The following is a 17,520-nucleotide window of genomic DNA, read 5'->3' on the forward strand; positions in this document are numbered from 1 at the left end:
AACTTTCTTGAGACCTAAATCCCCACTCTTTAGCTTCCTTGGGTTAGCGAAGCATTCATATCATCAAAGGGCTTTGAGGGATTCTTGGCAAGGGCAAGATCCTTGTCAGGTGTCATTCAACCACTTGTTCACTACACTCTAAGATCTGTCGATTTCAGAGCTAATAGACTAGCTAGGCAAGGGATTAAGAGATCTTCTTTGTACTGGGATAGTTGGTTTCTTCCATACCTTCCATACCGGCATAGGGACTGTGCATTATCCATTTTTGTATTTTTTTTATGTTTGTTTTACCCTGCTTCTAGGGATGCAAATTAGTTACCAAACTTGAAGAATTTAGATAGCATCAGGCCCAGGATCTCAGACTGGGCCCATTCAAGCCTTTGCAAATGTTCAACCTGAGTGCACCCAAGTTGCAGCCTACCTACTTCATTGGGCCTTTTCTTTTTTGTTCCTTCTTGTGACCCCCATTAACAATCAACACACAAAAAAGGAATAATCCCCAATTCACAACAACCAAAAATGTTCTTTATTCTAATTCCTAAGCCTAAAGACTTTGTATTGATCAAATAGCGCATTTTGACCAACTCAGATTTGTGACTTTAAAAACAAACTTATGTTTGCACATCTTCCAATCTATAGAAAGAACAATAAGCCACCCATGTCCCCCCCCCCAAAAAAAAAAGAAAAAAAAAAAGCAGAATGAACTTTATTTCTAAATTTATTGGCACAACTATTAGTTTGGGATGCCACACCAAACAACCATGAGTTTTTTTTTCCTCTCTTCCCATTCCTAAACCCAATGACTCTCTCTTGATCAAGTTAACGGATCTAACCAACTCATTTTTTAAAACTTTGAAGACAAATCAAGACTCCAAACCAGTATAGCCCATTTACTGAGTCTAGAAAGAGTGACAAGCCATTGCCTCCTCCAAAAGAATGCACTTTATTGATGAAATCATTGACCCAATAATTGATTTGAGAGAACCACCTATGATAAGGTTTTATTCAGTTTACAATTTACATCCCCTTGGTCAAAGCAGGGGGATTGAGACTATTGAGGAGGACTTAGACTGAGCAATCATAGACCAGTACCCTCTCTTTTTCCTCTAATATGAAAGTAAACAGAAAATGTTTCTTCACAATAGAGAGAGAGAGCAGCAGCAGCACCACCACCACCACCAGACTAGCCAATGAACAAGAGACAAGTTACCGTACATCATTTCTATAAGGAAACAGTGCATCTTTTTGATCAATAACAGATAAAAATCTCCTAGGCAACTAAGCGCTCCACTATCACAGTGTCACCTAGCTTTGCCTTGGCACCTTGACAACTATGAACACCACATCAACTGCAAATACCATGCAGCTTGGCCAATAGTTGCAACCTTAACTATTTTAGCCATTTCAACATATTAATTCATACCAAATAAAAGGAAAACAAACAATACGAATAAAAATATAAAAGTAAGATAACAAAATAAAAATGAAAAAGCAAGGTGCACCACAATGCACAACCAAAATAGACAAAGTCCCATTTAAAACATATATATCATCTATATACATAAATAAAGAAGTCATACCTGCAGGCCTGTCTACTTTGTTTAAGAGGAGTATAGGGCGTAATCCATATTTTAGAGCTTTTGCAAGGACAAATTTTGTCTGCGCAAGGGGACCTTCACCAGCATCTACAACTAAAATTGCTCCTTCAACCATGCCAACTACCCTCTCAACCTGCATATGCATCAAAATGTTTCCCAAGATAGATAGATAGATATAGAAACAAATTCAGATTATTGACCATATAAAGTTGATCCAACAGAAAGAAACTTGCAAACTTCAAATAGAAAACACACTTCACCGCCAAAATCTGCATGTCCTGGGGTATCAACCATATTCAACTCACTCCCCTTCCATGAGATGGATGTAACCTGCAAATAATGAGCAACAAGAGGAACAATCAAGATCTAATGTAGAAAATGGAACTTAGGCTCCATTTGGTTGCATGTAAAATGAAGGAAAGTGAATGATTTCGTGGAAATTGCTATTTTACAGTGTTTAGTTGCACATAAAATTGCTGTAGAAAATGAATTTTTTCCAAAATGTAAGTATCCTTTTTCGAAATGGAATTCCTTCTAATTTTTCTAAAGTCACTTTCCAAACAGAAGTTGGTCGTTTTGATTCACATCATGCGACACTTATATTTTTCTCAACCATTCATCAAACTCAGCTTGAAAAATAAATCAATAGAGTAAGTTCCAATTAAGAGAAATATGTCTTGCCTATTCAGATACAATACAAATCCAATCATCGCTACATAGGAATCCCAATTGTGTTTATATGGAAATAACAATACATGATATAAGAACCGAAACCAAATCATACTAGCAACAAATCACCAACTTCAGAGAGAAATGATCTAGTTGCGTGGTACAATACAATTACACCATGGAAGCCTACAGAATGTAAGATGGTGTGGTTTACCAGAAAATAACTTCATCAACCCCTTCATCCTTTTGGTAAGTTAATATTGTATTGAAATTTATAGTGTCAACCACAGGGCTATCCCTGCACAAAATTTCTACTCTATCCTCCTTCTGAAGTTTAGCTCAAACAGGAATCAAGTTTACATTTTTCAAGGTTTACAATCATATGTTAAGGAGGGGAGAAGGAAGAAAGACTAGAAAATAGATAACTAATTACACAATCAATAAAAGGGTGTATAAAACCTTAGAAGCAATGGTGATGCCACGCTCACGCTCGAGGGTGATAGAATCAAGGGCACGCTCGTGGGGGATGTCGGCGCCGCACTGCCTGAGAAGCCTGTCCATAAGGGTAGTCTTGCCATGGTCGACGTGGGCAATCACAGCCACGTTCCGGAGTCGACTTGGGTCCAATGGACTGCCGGGGGCGGCGGCGGGGGCAGGAGCAGGGGCGGCGGAGAAGCCGCGTGATAGACCGGGAACGCGAGTGAAGAGAGAGATTCTGAGCTTGCTGTGTCGACTGGCATAGTAGGATGAAGAAGAGAGAAAGCTTCGACTGGTACACCATAGAGAGCGCAGCAAGGGACCGGCCATCTCCGTATGAAGAATGGCAGCAGTTGTTACCCTTGCTTCCCCCTGCTCTTCACTCTCTTCAGTCTTCCCGAAATATAATGGAGAAAGACAACTCATGGCCCTGGTCCATGTTGAACCGTTGAAGTGTTACTGGGCTTGGCCCTTGGGCTAATGGGCTCGTAGGTTTCAACTTTAGAGCTCAGGATTCCCGGTTAGTCCGCCGGGTTAAACGCTTGATAATGGTTCAAGTGGCTGAACTATGTGTTTGATTCCGTTTATGTTTTTTATTCAATGTTTGTACTTTATTTGCTTGCAAAACTAAGAAAGGTAATAATTACAACCGTTTATGACAATTAAGCGCTATTAGGCTCTGCATTAGTGTAACAGTGAAAAAATGCTCAACCGTTTATAGAAGCTTTAAAAAATAACTTCCCTAAACAGTAGACATGCACAAAAACTGAAGTCCATTTTGCCATTCTCGATGGGTACGAAAGAGAGAGAGAGAAAAATTGCTGCAGTGGCACCTATATGATTGACTGGTTGCATTGAATAAACGCCCACGAAACCAAATACCCTATAAATGACTGGTTGCATTATCTTTAAAATTTAGGGTAAATTAGAGAATGACACCTTATATTTGGATTTAGTGGTCAGTGTTTAAAAAATCGGATCAGATCGGCCGATTGAACTGGTTAACCCATGACCCGGGCCCTACCTCAGGTCAAATGATTCAAGCTCTAGAATGCGGTGAGATTGAGGTGATGTTTGGTACCGTTTACGTTTATTCAGTAAACGTTTATTGATGTTGCCATATAGGCGCCATCTCAACATTTTCTCTCTCTTGCTCTTCTGCATACATCGAAAATGTAAAAGTGAACTTTGGTTTATGTGCATGTCAGTCGTTTATAGAAGTTATTTTTTGAAGCTTCCACGAACGGCCAGGCATTTATTCACTATTATGCTGAAGTGGCGCCTAATGGCACCCAATTGTCATAAACGGTTGCAATTATTGCATTTCTTAATTTTACCAACAAATAAAGTACAAACATTTATTCAATAAAAATAAATGGTATCAAACACATACTGAGTCATTGACTTCTGCTCTAGAGTTTTAAAGTAAATGGGTAGTTGAAAGTGAACGAGTAGACTGCGGATCTAACTCCGATATGTAGAAATAGATCGTGGGTAGGAGATCTGGAGTGTTGTGGCTGTATTATCTTGTACATAGGGTGTGGACTGTGGAGCATGGGTTCAAAGTTTTAAACCTACTCAGCACCCTTTGGTTGTTTCATTGTCCCAAAAGTAGACGTACTCTCCATCTGCACTCACAGCCACAGGTTATTACAGTTCCAACTATCTCATGTATAATCTGTCCTGATATATGTGGTGCAAGGTTCAAAGTATCATATCGGGAGCACCCCGATATGCCCTTACAGAGGGTGTATCGGGGTTCTGACCGGTTGAAGGGTAAAGAAGCCTTAAACCGGCCCCTAAATGGGTTTTGAAAAAATAAAAATAAAAATAAAAAAATACCAATACGCCCTTACCAGCGTATTGAACATATCGATATTTAAAACCTTGATGTGGTGATATAGTATGCAAACCTCTATAAGACATTAAGGCTATAATATCGGCCCAAAAGGGGTTTCCAAATTGAATGGGTTAGGCAGCTCAGCCCGGCCTCAATATCCAAAGGTGCACTTTGTTCCAACCAAAGAGTGAGTCCTTGTAGTTTGAGGGTGGTAAGATAGCAGCTAGGGTGGGTTAGACACAGATTGAATCTAAAACAAACGAGGCCCAATACAGACTTGGCCCCCAACTGGAGGCCAGGCCGTGTTAAACCCAATCGCAACATGGGCCAGGTCTAGGCCTCAGTGGTTTGAGATTTACAGTTTTCTATTTTATATTTTTAGACAATATCTATGATGCTGAAAAGGTACGATACTTGGGCTACCTGACACCCCAACCCATGTCCATTCCAGATAGGGTCACATCCAATATTTCAGGTTCCGGCCCAATAGAAGGCCCATTAATTGAAGTTTCTCTTTTCCTACCACAGCCCACAAGGCATGACCGACCTCTCCCTAAGGCCACCACCAGTATGGTGAGAAAGTTGATGCACATATCAGGTTTGAGTTGTTTGGCTTGACCCTCACAACTCAACCCCGAATCATTTATTTATTTATTTTTTGGTCTTATAAATGGAATTTGTTATTGAAAGTGATATGATCTTACTAGGGGTGAAACTTGGACTGGCCCAACACAAACCCAGATTGACATAGCACATATTTTTGTAAGGGCTGGGCTTAGGTAGTCTAAGCCCGTCCAACTACACATATACATATGTTTTATTTTATTTTTTATTTGGGGAAAATAGGAAATCCATATACATAAGTTGTTACATAAATGCATATACATGCATGCTTATATGCAAATATACAAAGTTTCAGTTTGAAAGTTTAAATTAGTGTTGTTAAATAGGTACGTGCAACTTTTTAGTGTATTGGGCCTAATAGATTTGCTTGAGCTCGATAGACCACCCCGAGTGTGTCAATCTCAGTTTGAGCTTGGGCTGGGTTGAAAAGGTTGGGCTTGACCTTGGGCCTAGATCAGGCTCAGGCCTTAGACCCAATATATAGGATTAGGCCTAGGTTGACCTTAAACCCGGCCCAGTCCGCCCAACTTGCACCAGTAGTTCTTAGGTTCATTGTAGGAATGGCAAAGGGGTGGGTTTGGGGCGGGGATTATATTCCCCATCCCCGACCCCGATTATGAAATTAACCCCCGTCTCCATCCCCGATCCCCATTGGGATCAAATTTGTCCTCCATTCCCGATCCCCAATGGGGATGGGTTCCCAGTGAGGACCCGAATCCCCGAAATTTTTTAGATAACAGTATTATTTGAAAAATAAATTTACTTAAAATAAATAAAAATTTTAAATTATAAATGATTTTTTAAATATATTTTGATATATATATATAATATAAATAATATAACAATATATATTTAATATATATAATATAAATAATATAATAGTATATATACATAACCGGGGTTGGGGCGGAGCGGGGACCTCAATCCCCATCCCTGACCCCGACGCCGATCGGGGATTCCTATTAATCCTTGTCTCCATACCCGCCCCGCCAAAATAATCCCCATACCTGACCCCATCGAGTCGGGGAAGTTGGGTCCCCGTCGAGGATGGGTAAAATTTCCATCCCTAGTTCATGGAGACCTTATATTGACACTTTCTATTAAAGATTTAAGAATTGCCAAATTTAGCATTTTTTATTTGAAACACACGACTTACTACACTAGTGGTGTACTAATGTTTGAAGAACTCTTCTAAAGTTCTAACAAAGAAATATATATTAGAAGTAAGGTCATAAATCAAAACCCAACTCTAAGGATCTACCCAATTATGGGAGTGTCTCTATAGATATTTTTCTCTTCTTGTGATCCACCTATACCCACATTTAAAATCGATCCTTTGTTTGGCCTTCTTTTCGTTCTCACCATCCAATACCTTCTTCTGTGACATGCATCCATGCATTCCCTTTACACTGTATCAACAACACTCCAAGAAAAATCTATAAAAGGTATGCATTGTGCTTCATTGATCACTTTTTTTTTTCCTTTTTTGTTATTTTTTTGGGCAAATTTCTTAAACTACCCTTATGGTTTAGTTAATTGAATAACTCTACCCTTATTATTTACATATTGTCTTAAATTATCCTTACTATTTCTGGCAATTATCTAAAACCTTCATTGTCGTTAATTTTCCATCACGCTCCGTTCAAATATGACATCACATAACTAATACTTTTTTTAAATTCCTAAAATACCCTTCATGCATTTCTGGTTTATCTGACTCCTTCCCTTCTCATCCATACTCTTCAGCCTCATCTCAATTTCCAAGGGATAGTCGTCGAAAAGACTTTTCCAAAATTTTAACTTTTTTCAAAACTTCTCATATTGGACAACAACTTTTTGTTTTCGGCTTAGAATTTGAGTCAAGGTTCTATGTTGGCTCAAAAGTTGCTGAAATTGTGAAGGGAGGGAGAGGTATTTGGATAAAATTGGGGTTTCAAGGAGAAGAAGCGAAGAGTAAGCAATTCTAGCTAGGTCTAGGGTCCATGTTGGAGTTTGGTGGGGAGAAGAAGGAATGAGAACTAGGATTAGGGTTTAAGGCACCGAAGGCGGTGAAGAAGGGTTTTGGGTTGAAATTTCTGTCTCTTTCTCTCTCTCTCTCTCTCTCTCTCTGTTATCTAGTTTCATGATCTTGAAATTTCTGTTGGGTTTTGTAGAGAGAGGTTGACAACCTCGTTTCTCATATCGATTTGAGATGGTGTTTCTCCAAAGCTTTCGAACAAAAATAGGGGCGGATCTTGCGATGCTGCTAACCTGATCTCTAAGACTTCAAACCTTCCTTCCATCTTTCCATCTCTATGTCTCTTTGAATTTAAAGAACAAAGGAAGGTAAGTGAATTTAAAATAAAAGAAAAGATGGTTCATGAGATTCAGGTTTTGGTTTTGTACAAGGATGGAAGAATTCTTATGTGTTACCATAGTTGGGGCTACGGAGTTGGGTTCATCCAATACCACAATTGAAATTGAATGTCGGTTTTGCTTGGCATTGTCATTCGATTCTTATTTTGTTGCATCTAAGGCATTTTTTGACCAACCTCATCAAATCCCAACGGGAGTTCAACAACTGTTCTGAAAGTTGGGAGTTTCCTCCTTCTGGTAGATGTTTTAGTTGTTGCCAATATGCGTAAAATGGAGCTTGCCAATGTTGATTACATCAAGAAAGATCCAAGTGGTCAATATGTTCGAGTATTAATCCTTTCTCTCTCTCTCCCTATTTTTTTTCATGGTGTTAAAATTAAATATATGATATGATCAATTTTATCTGATTATATGTTAGAGTTGGGTTTCACCATAGACTTGATGGTCGTTTGAAACTTTATACTTCCACTCTCTCATAAGGGAGAAATCAAGCTCCCTACCTTAGCTGAAATCCTTTAAGTTCTTGAAATTGAATAGACTTTGTTTTAGACAGTGTATGCCCTTAGCTCCAATCAGAATGATGTACCTTATGACATTTAATGTAAATGAATAAAGTACATATTTGATTCATGTTATTATGGTGTGTTTCTGTGTAATACCATTAAACTGGACACATATGAGACTCGTGTTAGTTTAGAATGTTCACAGCCGTTGGATAGATCTGAGGAGATTTATCCTGATAAGGCTGACGCTGATGTGCCGCCAAGTTGGTTGGGGTAGCCTGTCTCAGCTGCCAAGGTGAGACTCGAGGTACATGCAGTGTAGGTTTACTTGAAACCTTGAACCGGATGAGAATTCGAGTATTGCCCTGGACCTTGGTGATTAGTGGGCAAAACTGGATTGTTACACCTGACCCCTAGACTCGATTATGATACTGCACTAGGTGTCGGATTGGGCTGTTTTTGATATGCCAATCAGTGAGATCCTTAGAGGGGGTTAAAACCTAGGTATGTTGGGACAGTTTGAGAATTCATTTGAGTGGGTGATCATAGTGATAGGATTAGCCCCTTTGCCGGACAAAGGTAATGATCGGGGGTGCACTCTCTCTGATGGAAACCAAAGCTGTCGGCAGCCGATTTTAATTGTTGAAATTTGTTTTTGCAAAATATATTTATATAAAGATATACATATATATTATGGTTTTAAAATGTTTGCAAAAGGTTTTAATTTCCGGGATCCATGTGAGTAAGAGTGCAACACTGTTCCTTGCAGCCGAGGGAGAGGTTCTCTTTTGTCGGGTAGTGTTTGATCATTATGGGCTGAGAGGTTAAGTGTAAGACCATTGAGGGTAGTACCTGATGGTCTAATCTTACATCTGCCCGCAATCCCTGGGTTTTTATAAAGTGGCTTGGCCCAGGGACCACTTAGTGTAAGTGTTGGACCCATTAAGAGACCATGGTGATGGGCTCAGGGGTTCACTATCCCTAATAGTGAATTCGGTTAGGCCTTGTAACAGAGTGGCTTGGCCCAGGGACCACTTAGTGTAAGTGTTGGGCCGATTAAGAGACCATGGTGATGGGCTCAGGGGTTCACTATCCCTAATAGTGAATTCGGTTAGGCCTTGTAACAGAGGCTAGGCTGAACCCATGTGGGTGATGTGTAGATCAATGTTTGGGTCCCACACCATACAAGAAAATCCAACTGGGCAACAGTCTGTAAGGTTAGTGAGCACATGGACTTAATGGGCCTAAAGCCCAATTCGAACTGGTCTAATTTGATTAGTTAAAGAAGGGGGCAGATCTGGGATTTGGATCAATAGATAGGATAGGGAGTTATCCCTATCCACTCAGAGAGTCAGATCCAAATAAAGATTTGGATCAAGAAGTTCCTAATGAGATTAGGAGGGCTGATCTAATATGCAGATAAGATAAGGGCTTATCCTTATCTCTTAAAGAGAGTCCAGACTCAAATAGGGATTTGAATCAAGAAACTCCTAATGGGATTAGGAGCTGGTCTCTTTAAGGCTATAAAAGGAGGAGGAGGGCGAACCTCCATTCATCTCAACACAACTGATCTTAGATCACAGAAAGAGAGAAAACAACTACAGTAAGACTACGCCATCTTCTGCTCTTGCGCCCTCCTCCTACTACCGCCATTGTCAATTCGATCTCCACTGTAGGAGCGATCAAGAAGTGTTCTTGATATCAATTTTTGGAGAAAAACTGATATGAAGTTGTGCTCACATTACCTCCATCGAATTCTTGCTGAAGGATTCAGTTCTTGTGAAGAACCTACTGATTCTGCTCCACCCTACGTTGTGCCATCTTCAGTGAGAGCAATTTTTGGAGTTTTTCCTTGGGTGCGAACACCTTCATTGGGAGATTTTGTTTCTTCGTATCAGGTACCTCCCTCTCCTACCTTTTGGTTTCAGATCGGGTTCGGTTCTTGGTTCAAAATTGATCATTGAAAATGCAGATTTTCTAAAATAGGGAATGTGATTCCCAACATGGGAGAGAGAAATTTTTGAAATTTCGCCCACCTACCTGCAGGGTTCGGCTATCCATATGATGGATCTCTCATCCCTTCACTTTGAAACTTGCATTTTCCTCTCTTCTCATTTCTATCTGTTTCTTTGTCATTTTATCTTTACTAATTTACCTGCTTAGGTACAGTTTTTAGGAGGTGGGGCCAAAATAGTGAAGGGAAGATGGAAGGGAAGAGGGGAGGGCAAAATTTTCATCAGTTGGGTTTTATTTTAAAAATTTGATGTATAATGAAGGACGGATTTGACATTTCTCTTATTTTTTTTAGCACTTAATGACGATATCAATTGTTAGAAACAATAGGGTATTTTAAGACAATATGTAAATAATAAGGGTAGAGTTAGTCAATTAGCTAAACTATAAGGATAGTTTAAGAAATTTGCCCTTTTTTTTACTTCAACATGTTTATGTTGGATTTGAACGAGTTTCTCAATCTTTTACAATGAAACAAAGATAACAGGCTAGAAAAACAAAGTGGGTTTTTCATTTCTTGTTTCTTGTTTCTTTTTTTCCTTTTTCTTTCTTTCTATTTTTTTTCCTGAGTTGGGTTATTTGATTTAGAATGCAGAGAAGTCATTACCCACTAGCTATCTGAGGATTCCGAGCAGAGTGAGCACGCGACACATGCAAGGTTCAGAGGAAGAGATGTGGATAGAATTGTTTTCTCACGCCATGCTTTCCTCAAGAGAAACAACAACAATTCCAGCAGTGCACCAGGTGTTCAGTGCAAGTAATGCCTAGAAGATGATTTGGAAGCTTGATAGGCACCAAGAATGGGTTAGGGCAGCTGAGTCACTGGTATGGGAAGAAAGACATTGGATCAATGACCTAGTAAATGGATGTTATGGGGAGTATCTGGGAGTTGTTTAAGAGCTTAGGTCGCTTAAAGCCCAATAAATTATAGCATCACTATCAAGGTTGTTTGCGATATTCAAGCCTCGTCCTATTAGGGGTTGGACTAATAGCAGCACCATTGACATGGTAACGAGCTCCATGGGAGCCAACAACAATAACTATGTTCTGGGTAGTGGAAACTTGCTATTAGATAATGCACCTTACCAAGTAAATGGAAGCCAATCAAGAGGTTCTCTTGCTATTGTTAGTGCACCAAAAATCCAGTCAAGGCTTTAAACCTTATTAAAACTTTCTTGTAGGCAAGCCATGCAGCTTTCTGTTTTCAATGACTTGTGTCTATCTCTATGAACTGAAAATCTTGTTTGCATAGATGTTGATTTTTCGTTTTCTATGGTTATAGAACAATGCAGTCAAAGGAATATTGTAAGGGAGATGAATGGTGCAACTTGGGGTGGAGGTTTATAGTTGCTTTTTTAACCTCTTTAAGTTTTTTATGACACCAACAGGAGTTTCCGATTAAGAGTTCTTTCATGGAAGGTCGTTACAACTTACAAAGAGGTTGAGTTAGACCAATTTCGTAGTTTTCTATCTATTCCTTGTAGATTGTTATGAAATTGTGTTATTTACCTTTTTGGGTCAAAGAAGATAGACATAAGATTTAGTTTTCCTAAAGCATTCATTAAGGAATCAGTGAGGAAACCATGAGACAAACTTTGTAGCAAGAAAAGGTTTTGGTTAAATATATATGCTTACTTTGTTAACGGACTTGGTCCAAAACCAATTAGAGAGCACCCATATATGGTTTTGAACCAACACAAACCCTCTTGGGTCTCTAAACTCTAAGGTAGAGGCCCAAACCCGACCCTATTATTAACTGGGCTCATGAGAGAAGAATTGATTATGTTTAGATTTGATCCCAACATAGGTCTCAATGGCCATTGCAGCCATACATCGAGATCATCTCCCTTGTCCTTCATGGTGAGACGAGATGTTTTCAATGCAATTGCTTGGGACCGAGGAGAAATCAATTATGCTTGATGGCATAGCCTTGAACTAAAACTATGGCATCATGACCTTTGATGTTTGCTTCGTCTTACCAAGGTGGGGCCATAGTAATACATCAAGCGGCCATGATCCACGGTTTTAGCACAAGGCTACACCAACTAGAGTGGTTGATATTTCTTGGTCCTAGGAGTGGGCAAAAAAAATTGAAAAACTGAACCAACCAAAATAAAACTGAAAAATCGGTTAACTGAACCAGTCAGTTCGATATTCTTAAAAAATTAAAAGTTCCGGTTCGGTTTTGGTTAACCTTTTAAAAAATAGGCGGTTAACCAAACTGACCAGTATATATATATATACAGTAATATATATTATAAGGTAAAATACAAAAGCCTCCCTTGAAGTTTTTGACAATCATAAAAACCTCCCCAAAGCTTCTTCACCCTCGGAAAAAACCCACAAGCACAACAAGAGAAAAAATAAGCTTAAGGGTTGGATCTTCAGATTCCTTGTCGATGTGACTGTTGGAATGGTATCGGGATTGATTGTGTCAGTATTGTTTAAATTACTACTCATTTGCATAAGAGGCAGGGTGAAAGACTCGGGCCTTGCTATTTTCAATCCACTGATCAAGAAGGCCGAAGATTTAGCATTCTTGGAAAAAGAAGATGGGCTTGCATCTCTGGAGATCATTGAACGAGGAAGATGTGGAGAGGTTTACAAGGCTGAATTGTTGGGAAGCAACTAGAAGATTATAACAATCAAGAAGATAATACAGCCTAACCCTATCGATGTAGTTGAACTAGCGGAGGAAGATAATATGCTTTTGACAAAGAAGATGTGGCAAATTCGTTCGGAAATCCAAACTATGGGTCGGATTCAACCCTGAAACTTGCTACCTCTACTAGCCCATGTGCCATAGCCAGATTGCCACTACCTGGTGTATGAATACATGAAGAACGGGAGCGCAAGACGTGTTGAATAAGGTATCAGAAGGGAAAAGAGAATTGGATTGGCTAGTGCGGCACAAGATTGCGCTAGGAGTGTCTGCCGGCCTTGAGTATCTCCATATGCACCACAACCCTCGTATAATTCACAAATATCTCAAGCCTGAAAACATACTTCTTGATGATGATATGGAGGCGCACATCGCTGATTTTGGGCTAGCGAAGGCAGTCCCAGAGATGAACACCCATGTCACAACCTCCAATGTGGCTGGGACTGTTGGATATATTGCACTTGAGTACCACCAAACGCTTAAATTTACAGACAGGTACGACAGTTACAACTTTGGCATCATTCTAGCTGTGTTGGTTTTGGGCAAGCTGCCTTCAGATGGATTCTTTTAGACTACATAAGAAATGAGCCTAGTCAAATGGCTCAAAAACCAAATGATTTTGGAGAACCCGAGTGCACCCATCAATCCCAAGTTGAAGGGGAATGGGCGTTATGTTGGAAACTACTTGGCTGTTTTTTATTTTTCTCTTATCTGTGTATGAATAGGAAAAATGATGTAGCATCCATTTGATTAGTATGAGCTTTGTTTGATGATCAAAGAGCTCCATGAATGTGAAGAAGAAGAAGAAGAAGAGAGAGAGAGAGAGAGATAGTATGTGAAACAAATCGACATCTATGAGAGCATGTTTGCTAGAGTAAGAAGAAAAGTTCCTAAAGAGAAAAGAGACCATAAAGAGGTTTGGGTCCTTAGGGAAAACCATAGGAGGTCACAGGGATCGATACTGTAGATCGGATTTCCACTTGAGGGCTATTCTAGTTGGAGGGATAGCTGCATTTGCAAAAGTGGCCGGTGCAATGAAGGATGCAGGTGGAGTAAAGTTCGGGGTTGTTGTTACTGCCATGTCAGCAGCAACAACTGCAACTATGGCAGAATCTAAACGGGAATTAAATGATGGTAGCAAGTAGCCTTAACGGTGTCATTGATGAAAGGGTAAAATGTAACTATAAATGTTTTCCGTCTTGGTCATTGACGGAAGTAAGGTATTTGTCGATTTTTTCAAAAATAGAAGGGAGGTTTTTGATAAAGTGAAACTATAGGGGAGGTTTTTATGATTGTTAGAAACTTCAGGGGAGGTTTTTGTATTTTACCCTATATTATTATATATTATATTTTTATTTTTTAAAATTGAATAAACTAGTAAAACCACCGCCTTTCCCCTTCTTCGACACCTAAACCTAATACTCTAATACCCTTTCTCACTCTCTCAGTCCCTCTTGTCTCTTCATCTTTCCCAATTCCCAATGGTTAACCAAACTTCCCCTTGCTTTCCTCCGATGCCGATCATCCTCCAACCGATGGCCTCTCCCCCAATGGCCAGTTTTCCTCTTGCTTCCCTGTGTGTGTCTCTCTCTCTCGCCTGTCATCTTCGTCTCCGTTGCACCAACCACCAAACAGCAATGCCGGTCGCCACCTCGCCAACAAGCACCAAGCCAAAGCTATTAGCCTTAGCCAGCCCCAGGTACAACAACCAAGACATTGGTCACCGCCCCGGCTCCGCCAGGACCGCCACCTCTTTGCCTCTCACTTCAGGTGACAACAACCACCAACCAGTCTAGCACTGGCAAATCATCGACCACCACTTTGTCCTTGCCCCTTTGTCATGTTTGTTCAGGTAATTCTTTTACTTTTTTGTATTTTTAGAATGAATGAATGTTTGTTGAACTAGGGATGCAAGAGGGAAGGTTTTTTCCCCTTTTTTTATTTTGAGTACTTAAAAAAAATGAAAAACCAAACCACAATTAACTTGTTGCATCAGTTCGGTTTTGGTTCAGATTTAAAAAAACTGACCAGGTCGGTTCATTTCAAAAAAACCTCACAATTCGATTAACCAAACTGTGAGCACCCCTCCTTGGTCCAAGCCAAACCTAGCCTCATTGTTGGCTTTTATTTACTAAATCTTTTTTTCAAAATTCAAAGTGGGTGTATAGAGGTAAAACCAGTCCCCATCCTATTATAGTGGGGACTCAAAGTGTAGACTAAGAACCAATCCAATAGATAATTGGGATTCAAAATGCAAGCTAGGCCTTGTGTAATAGGGCTTGATAGCTTGGGTTTTACCCATTGACAACCTTATAATAATGACGTTCTACTTGCAAAAGAAAAAAAATCTCAAGTGGAGAACTAGTAGTTATTGCAGTATTCCATTAGGTTCTCAACTCAAACAAGCTTGCCCTTAATAGCTCGGCCTGGCTGATCTCCAGTCACGGTTCACTGACTTGAGCGCCAAAGTGCAAGAGGGCAAGAAGGCTAGAGAGAGAGAATAAAGAGCCTAAAGAAAACCATACCTTGGGAGATGCCTTTATATAACCATGTACTCATTGTTTATTGGGTTATGTTATGTGTCTTGCGCTTCGTTTTCTAGAGAGGTCGAGGTCTGTGATTTCCAGGGGTTCTGTATTCTTCGGTGTAGGGAAAATTAGAGCTTATGCATTCGGGGTCTTTGTGAGACAACATGATATCCTAACTTAGAGCTATTGATGTGGCTGAGGTCGTTGGGTAAGGCTTATTTGCATTGGCTTCCATGTGGAGAGCACTAATGGCTAGGATATGACCCCAACAACCAATTCTAAAGTCAAAGAAGAAGTCTTTGGCCAAAGTTTGGGAGGCCAAGTTCTTCTAGTGTTTTCTTATGGAACTCTTGTTAGAATCCTAAGTGTTAGTTGAGCCATGTGGGTAGTGGTCAAAGCATGGTGTAAGCATTTGGACCCGAGTGTGCAATTGCATCATTTCATCTTATTGAGCTTATGCATGTAGGTGAGCCTTGGGATTTGATCTGGATCATCGATTTGCCTTGATCTGATCATTGGTTGCCACTATATAAAGCAAGGGGGGGGGACCATTTTACTTTGTCATTTGAGCGAGAGCAATTTGGGGAGCTTGGCTATGGTCTTCGTCCTTAGTGAGGTATGTCTTCATCCTCATCTCCTTCTTTTGAGTATTCTTCTAGCTATTCAAGGACTATTAAGCCCAACTCAGGTAGTAAGTGGAGTGGGGGCACGACATCACAAGGAGAGGCTGCTAATGTGAGGGTCCTTGAGACTAATGCCAATAAGGCCGAAGTTGAGGTGGATGTTATGGGCATGGACTCTGAGGAGGAGGTTTGCGTGGTAGGCGGTTTCCTTATAGGAAATCCCGAGGTCTAAGGTGAGGATGACCAAGCTGAGGTTGAAGCGAATGAGGAATCCAATAGGGCTAGGATGGATAGGCAAGACACTACCTGTAGCCTTCTAGGCCTTGGCAATGTCCCATGTTGTTTGACTGGTGCCGATATGGACCGTATCTGAAGTACCTATTTGATCTTTGACGAGTTTAGGTTAAGGTGTCCAAGGAGCGGGAGCATGCAGATGAGCCTAGAGAGGGTAAACTGTGCGTGTACAATCATAGCTTGGAGGCTAGGCTCAGTTCCCAATGGATGAGGGGTTAGTGCAGATATTAACAAAACACCAAGTATTGCTCGTCCAGCTAGTGCCAAACTCCTTTAGATACTTGATAGGTCTCTTGTGCTTTTGCACATTGCATAGGCACACCAATGATTTTCCTCTTCTACACCCTTCTTTACTTGAAGAAGCTCGGATAGCCAGGATTTTATTACTTCTTGGGTCAACAAAACCTAAAGATCTTAGTCGATGCCCCTTCACCTATGGCTGAGGACCCTTGTGACCAAGGTGAAAGTGCTTCCCACTAAGTGTTTGACTGATGAGGAGAGGGAAGCGTTGGGTAAAATGTCCAGCCATCGGATCAACGTGATGGAGTACACATCTGAGGCTTAACTGATTAGTGTCGAACTGTGCCCAACTTAGTTGGGCAATGGTGTTGTACTGCTGTCTTGTTCTTCTTTTTGAGTACTGATCAAACACTCCTCTTGTAAATCTAGAGATGTCACCATTAGGTCAATAGAAGTCAATTGAGGAGTTGGAGAAGGAGGTGGCTCACCTAAAATGTCTCTAGAATGCCCAGAGAAGGAAGATGATAACCTCTAACTCCAAGGGCGCCATCGCGGTCACCCCTGCAAGGAGGTGATTGAGGTTGATTCGGATGCAGAGAGGCAATCAAGACCTCCTCGTCCTGCACCACCCCTGAGGCCTCAGGCTCATGAGGGTGAGGACTCATTCTATTAATGGAATTAGATGGTCTAGCCCACCGACACCCTCGAGAGTGAGGGAGTATGCAAGGAGATCGACCAAGGGATACTACTTCTTAAGGTAGACAAGGATCTATGGAAGTAGATGAACATTGCAGTCTACAACGCGTCCATTAAGTTCACCATCCACTTCATCTGACTTATTACATTTTGATAGGGTGCCTACTCCCTCGTCCACCTCATCAATTGAAAGTGTGGCAATTCTTAGTTCATGGAGACTTTGGAGGGGAAGACGGAAAGCTGTTAGGTCTGCCTTGAATGAGGAGAGGATGAAGGTAAATGATGAGGAGAAGAAGATCCACACCTTAGAGAAGGAGCAATCAGAAGTTAGGGCTGTTGCATATTCAAATGAGAATTCATTGCCAATGATGCTCGACATTGGGACACCAAGTAGGCTA

The 17,520-nt window shown here is 40.5% G+C and overlaps 1 protein-coding gene and 1 pseudogene across 1 annotated transcript in view; one reads left to right on the forward strand and one right to left on the reverse strand.

Moving 5' to 3' along the window:
- The window catches only part of EMB2785 (elongation factor family protein), a 70,203-nt gene extending 67,014 nt beyond the window's left edge, over positions 1–3,189 (reverse strand). Inside the window, exons 1-3 of the mRNA XM_010262087.2 lie at positions 2,727–3,189; positions 1,854–1,928; positions 1,581–1,731 (exon numbers count right to left, since the gene is read on the reverse strand). Of these exons, the coding sequence (XP_010260389.1) occupies positions 1,581–1,731; positions 1,854–1,928; positions 2,727–3,170 (670 nt within the window). The 5' untranslated portion in view covers positions 3,171–3,189. The remainder of the gene's footprint in view (positions 1–1,580; positions 1,732–1,853; positions 1,929–2,726) is intronic.
- A 7,895-nt stretch (positions 3,190–11,084) lies between these two features.
- Positions 11,085–13,462, forward strand: LOC148803509 (leucine-rich repeat receptor-like serine/threonine/tyrosine-protein kinase SOBIR1; annotated as a pseudogene).
- The last annotated feature ends 4,058 nt before the right edge of the window (positions 13,463–17,520 follow it).

The sequence above is a fragment of the Nelumbo nucifera genome, chromosome 1 (assembly GCF_055504915.1).
Source record: "Nelumbo nucifera cultivar China Antique chromosome 1, China Antique-T2T, whole genome shotgun sequence".
Taxonomy (NCBI): domain Eukaryota; kingdom Viridiplantae; phylum Streptophyta; class Magnoliopsida; order Proteales; family Nelumbonaceae; genus Nelumbo; species Nelumbo nucifera.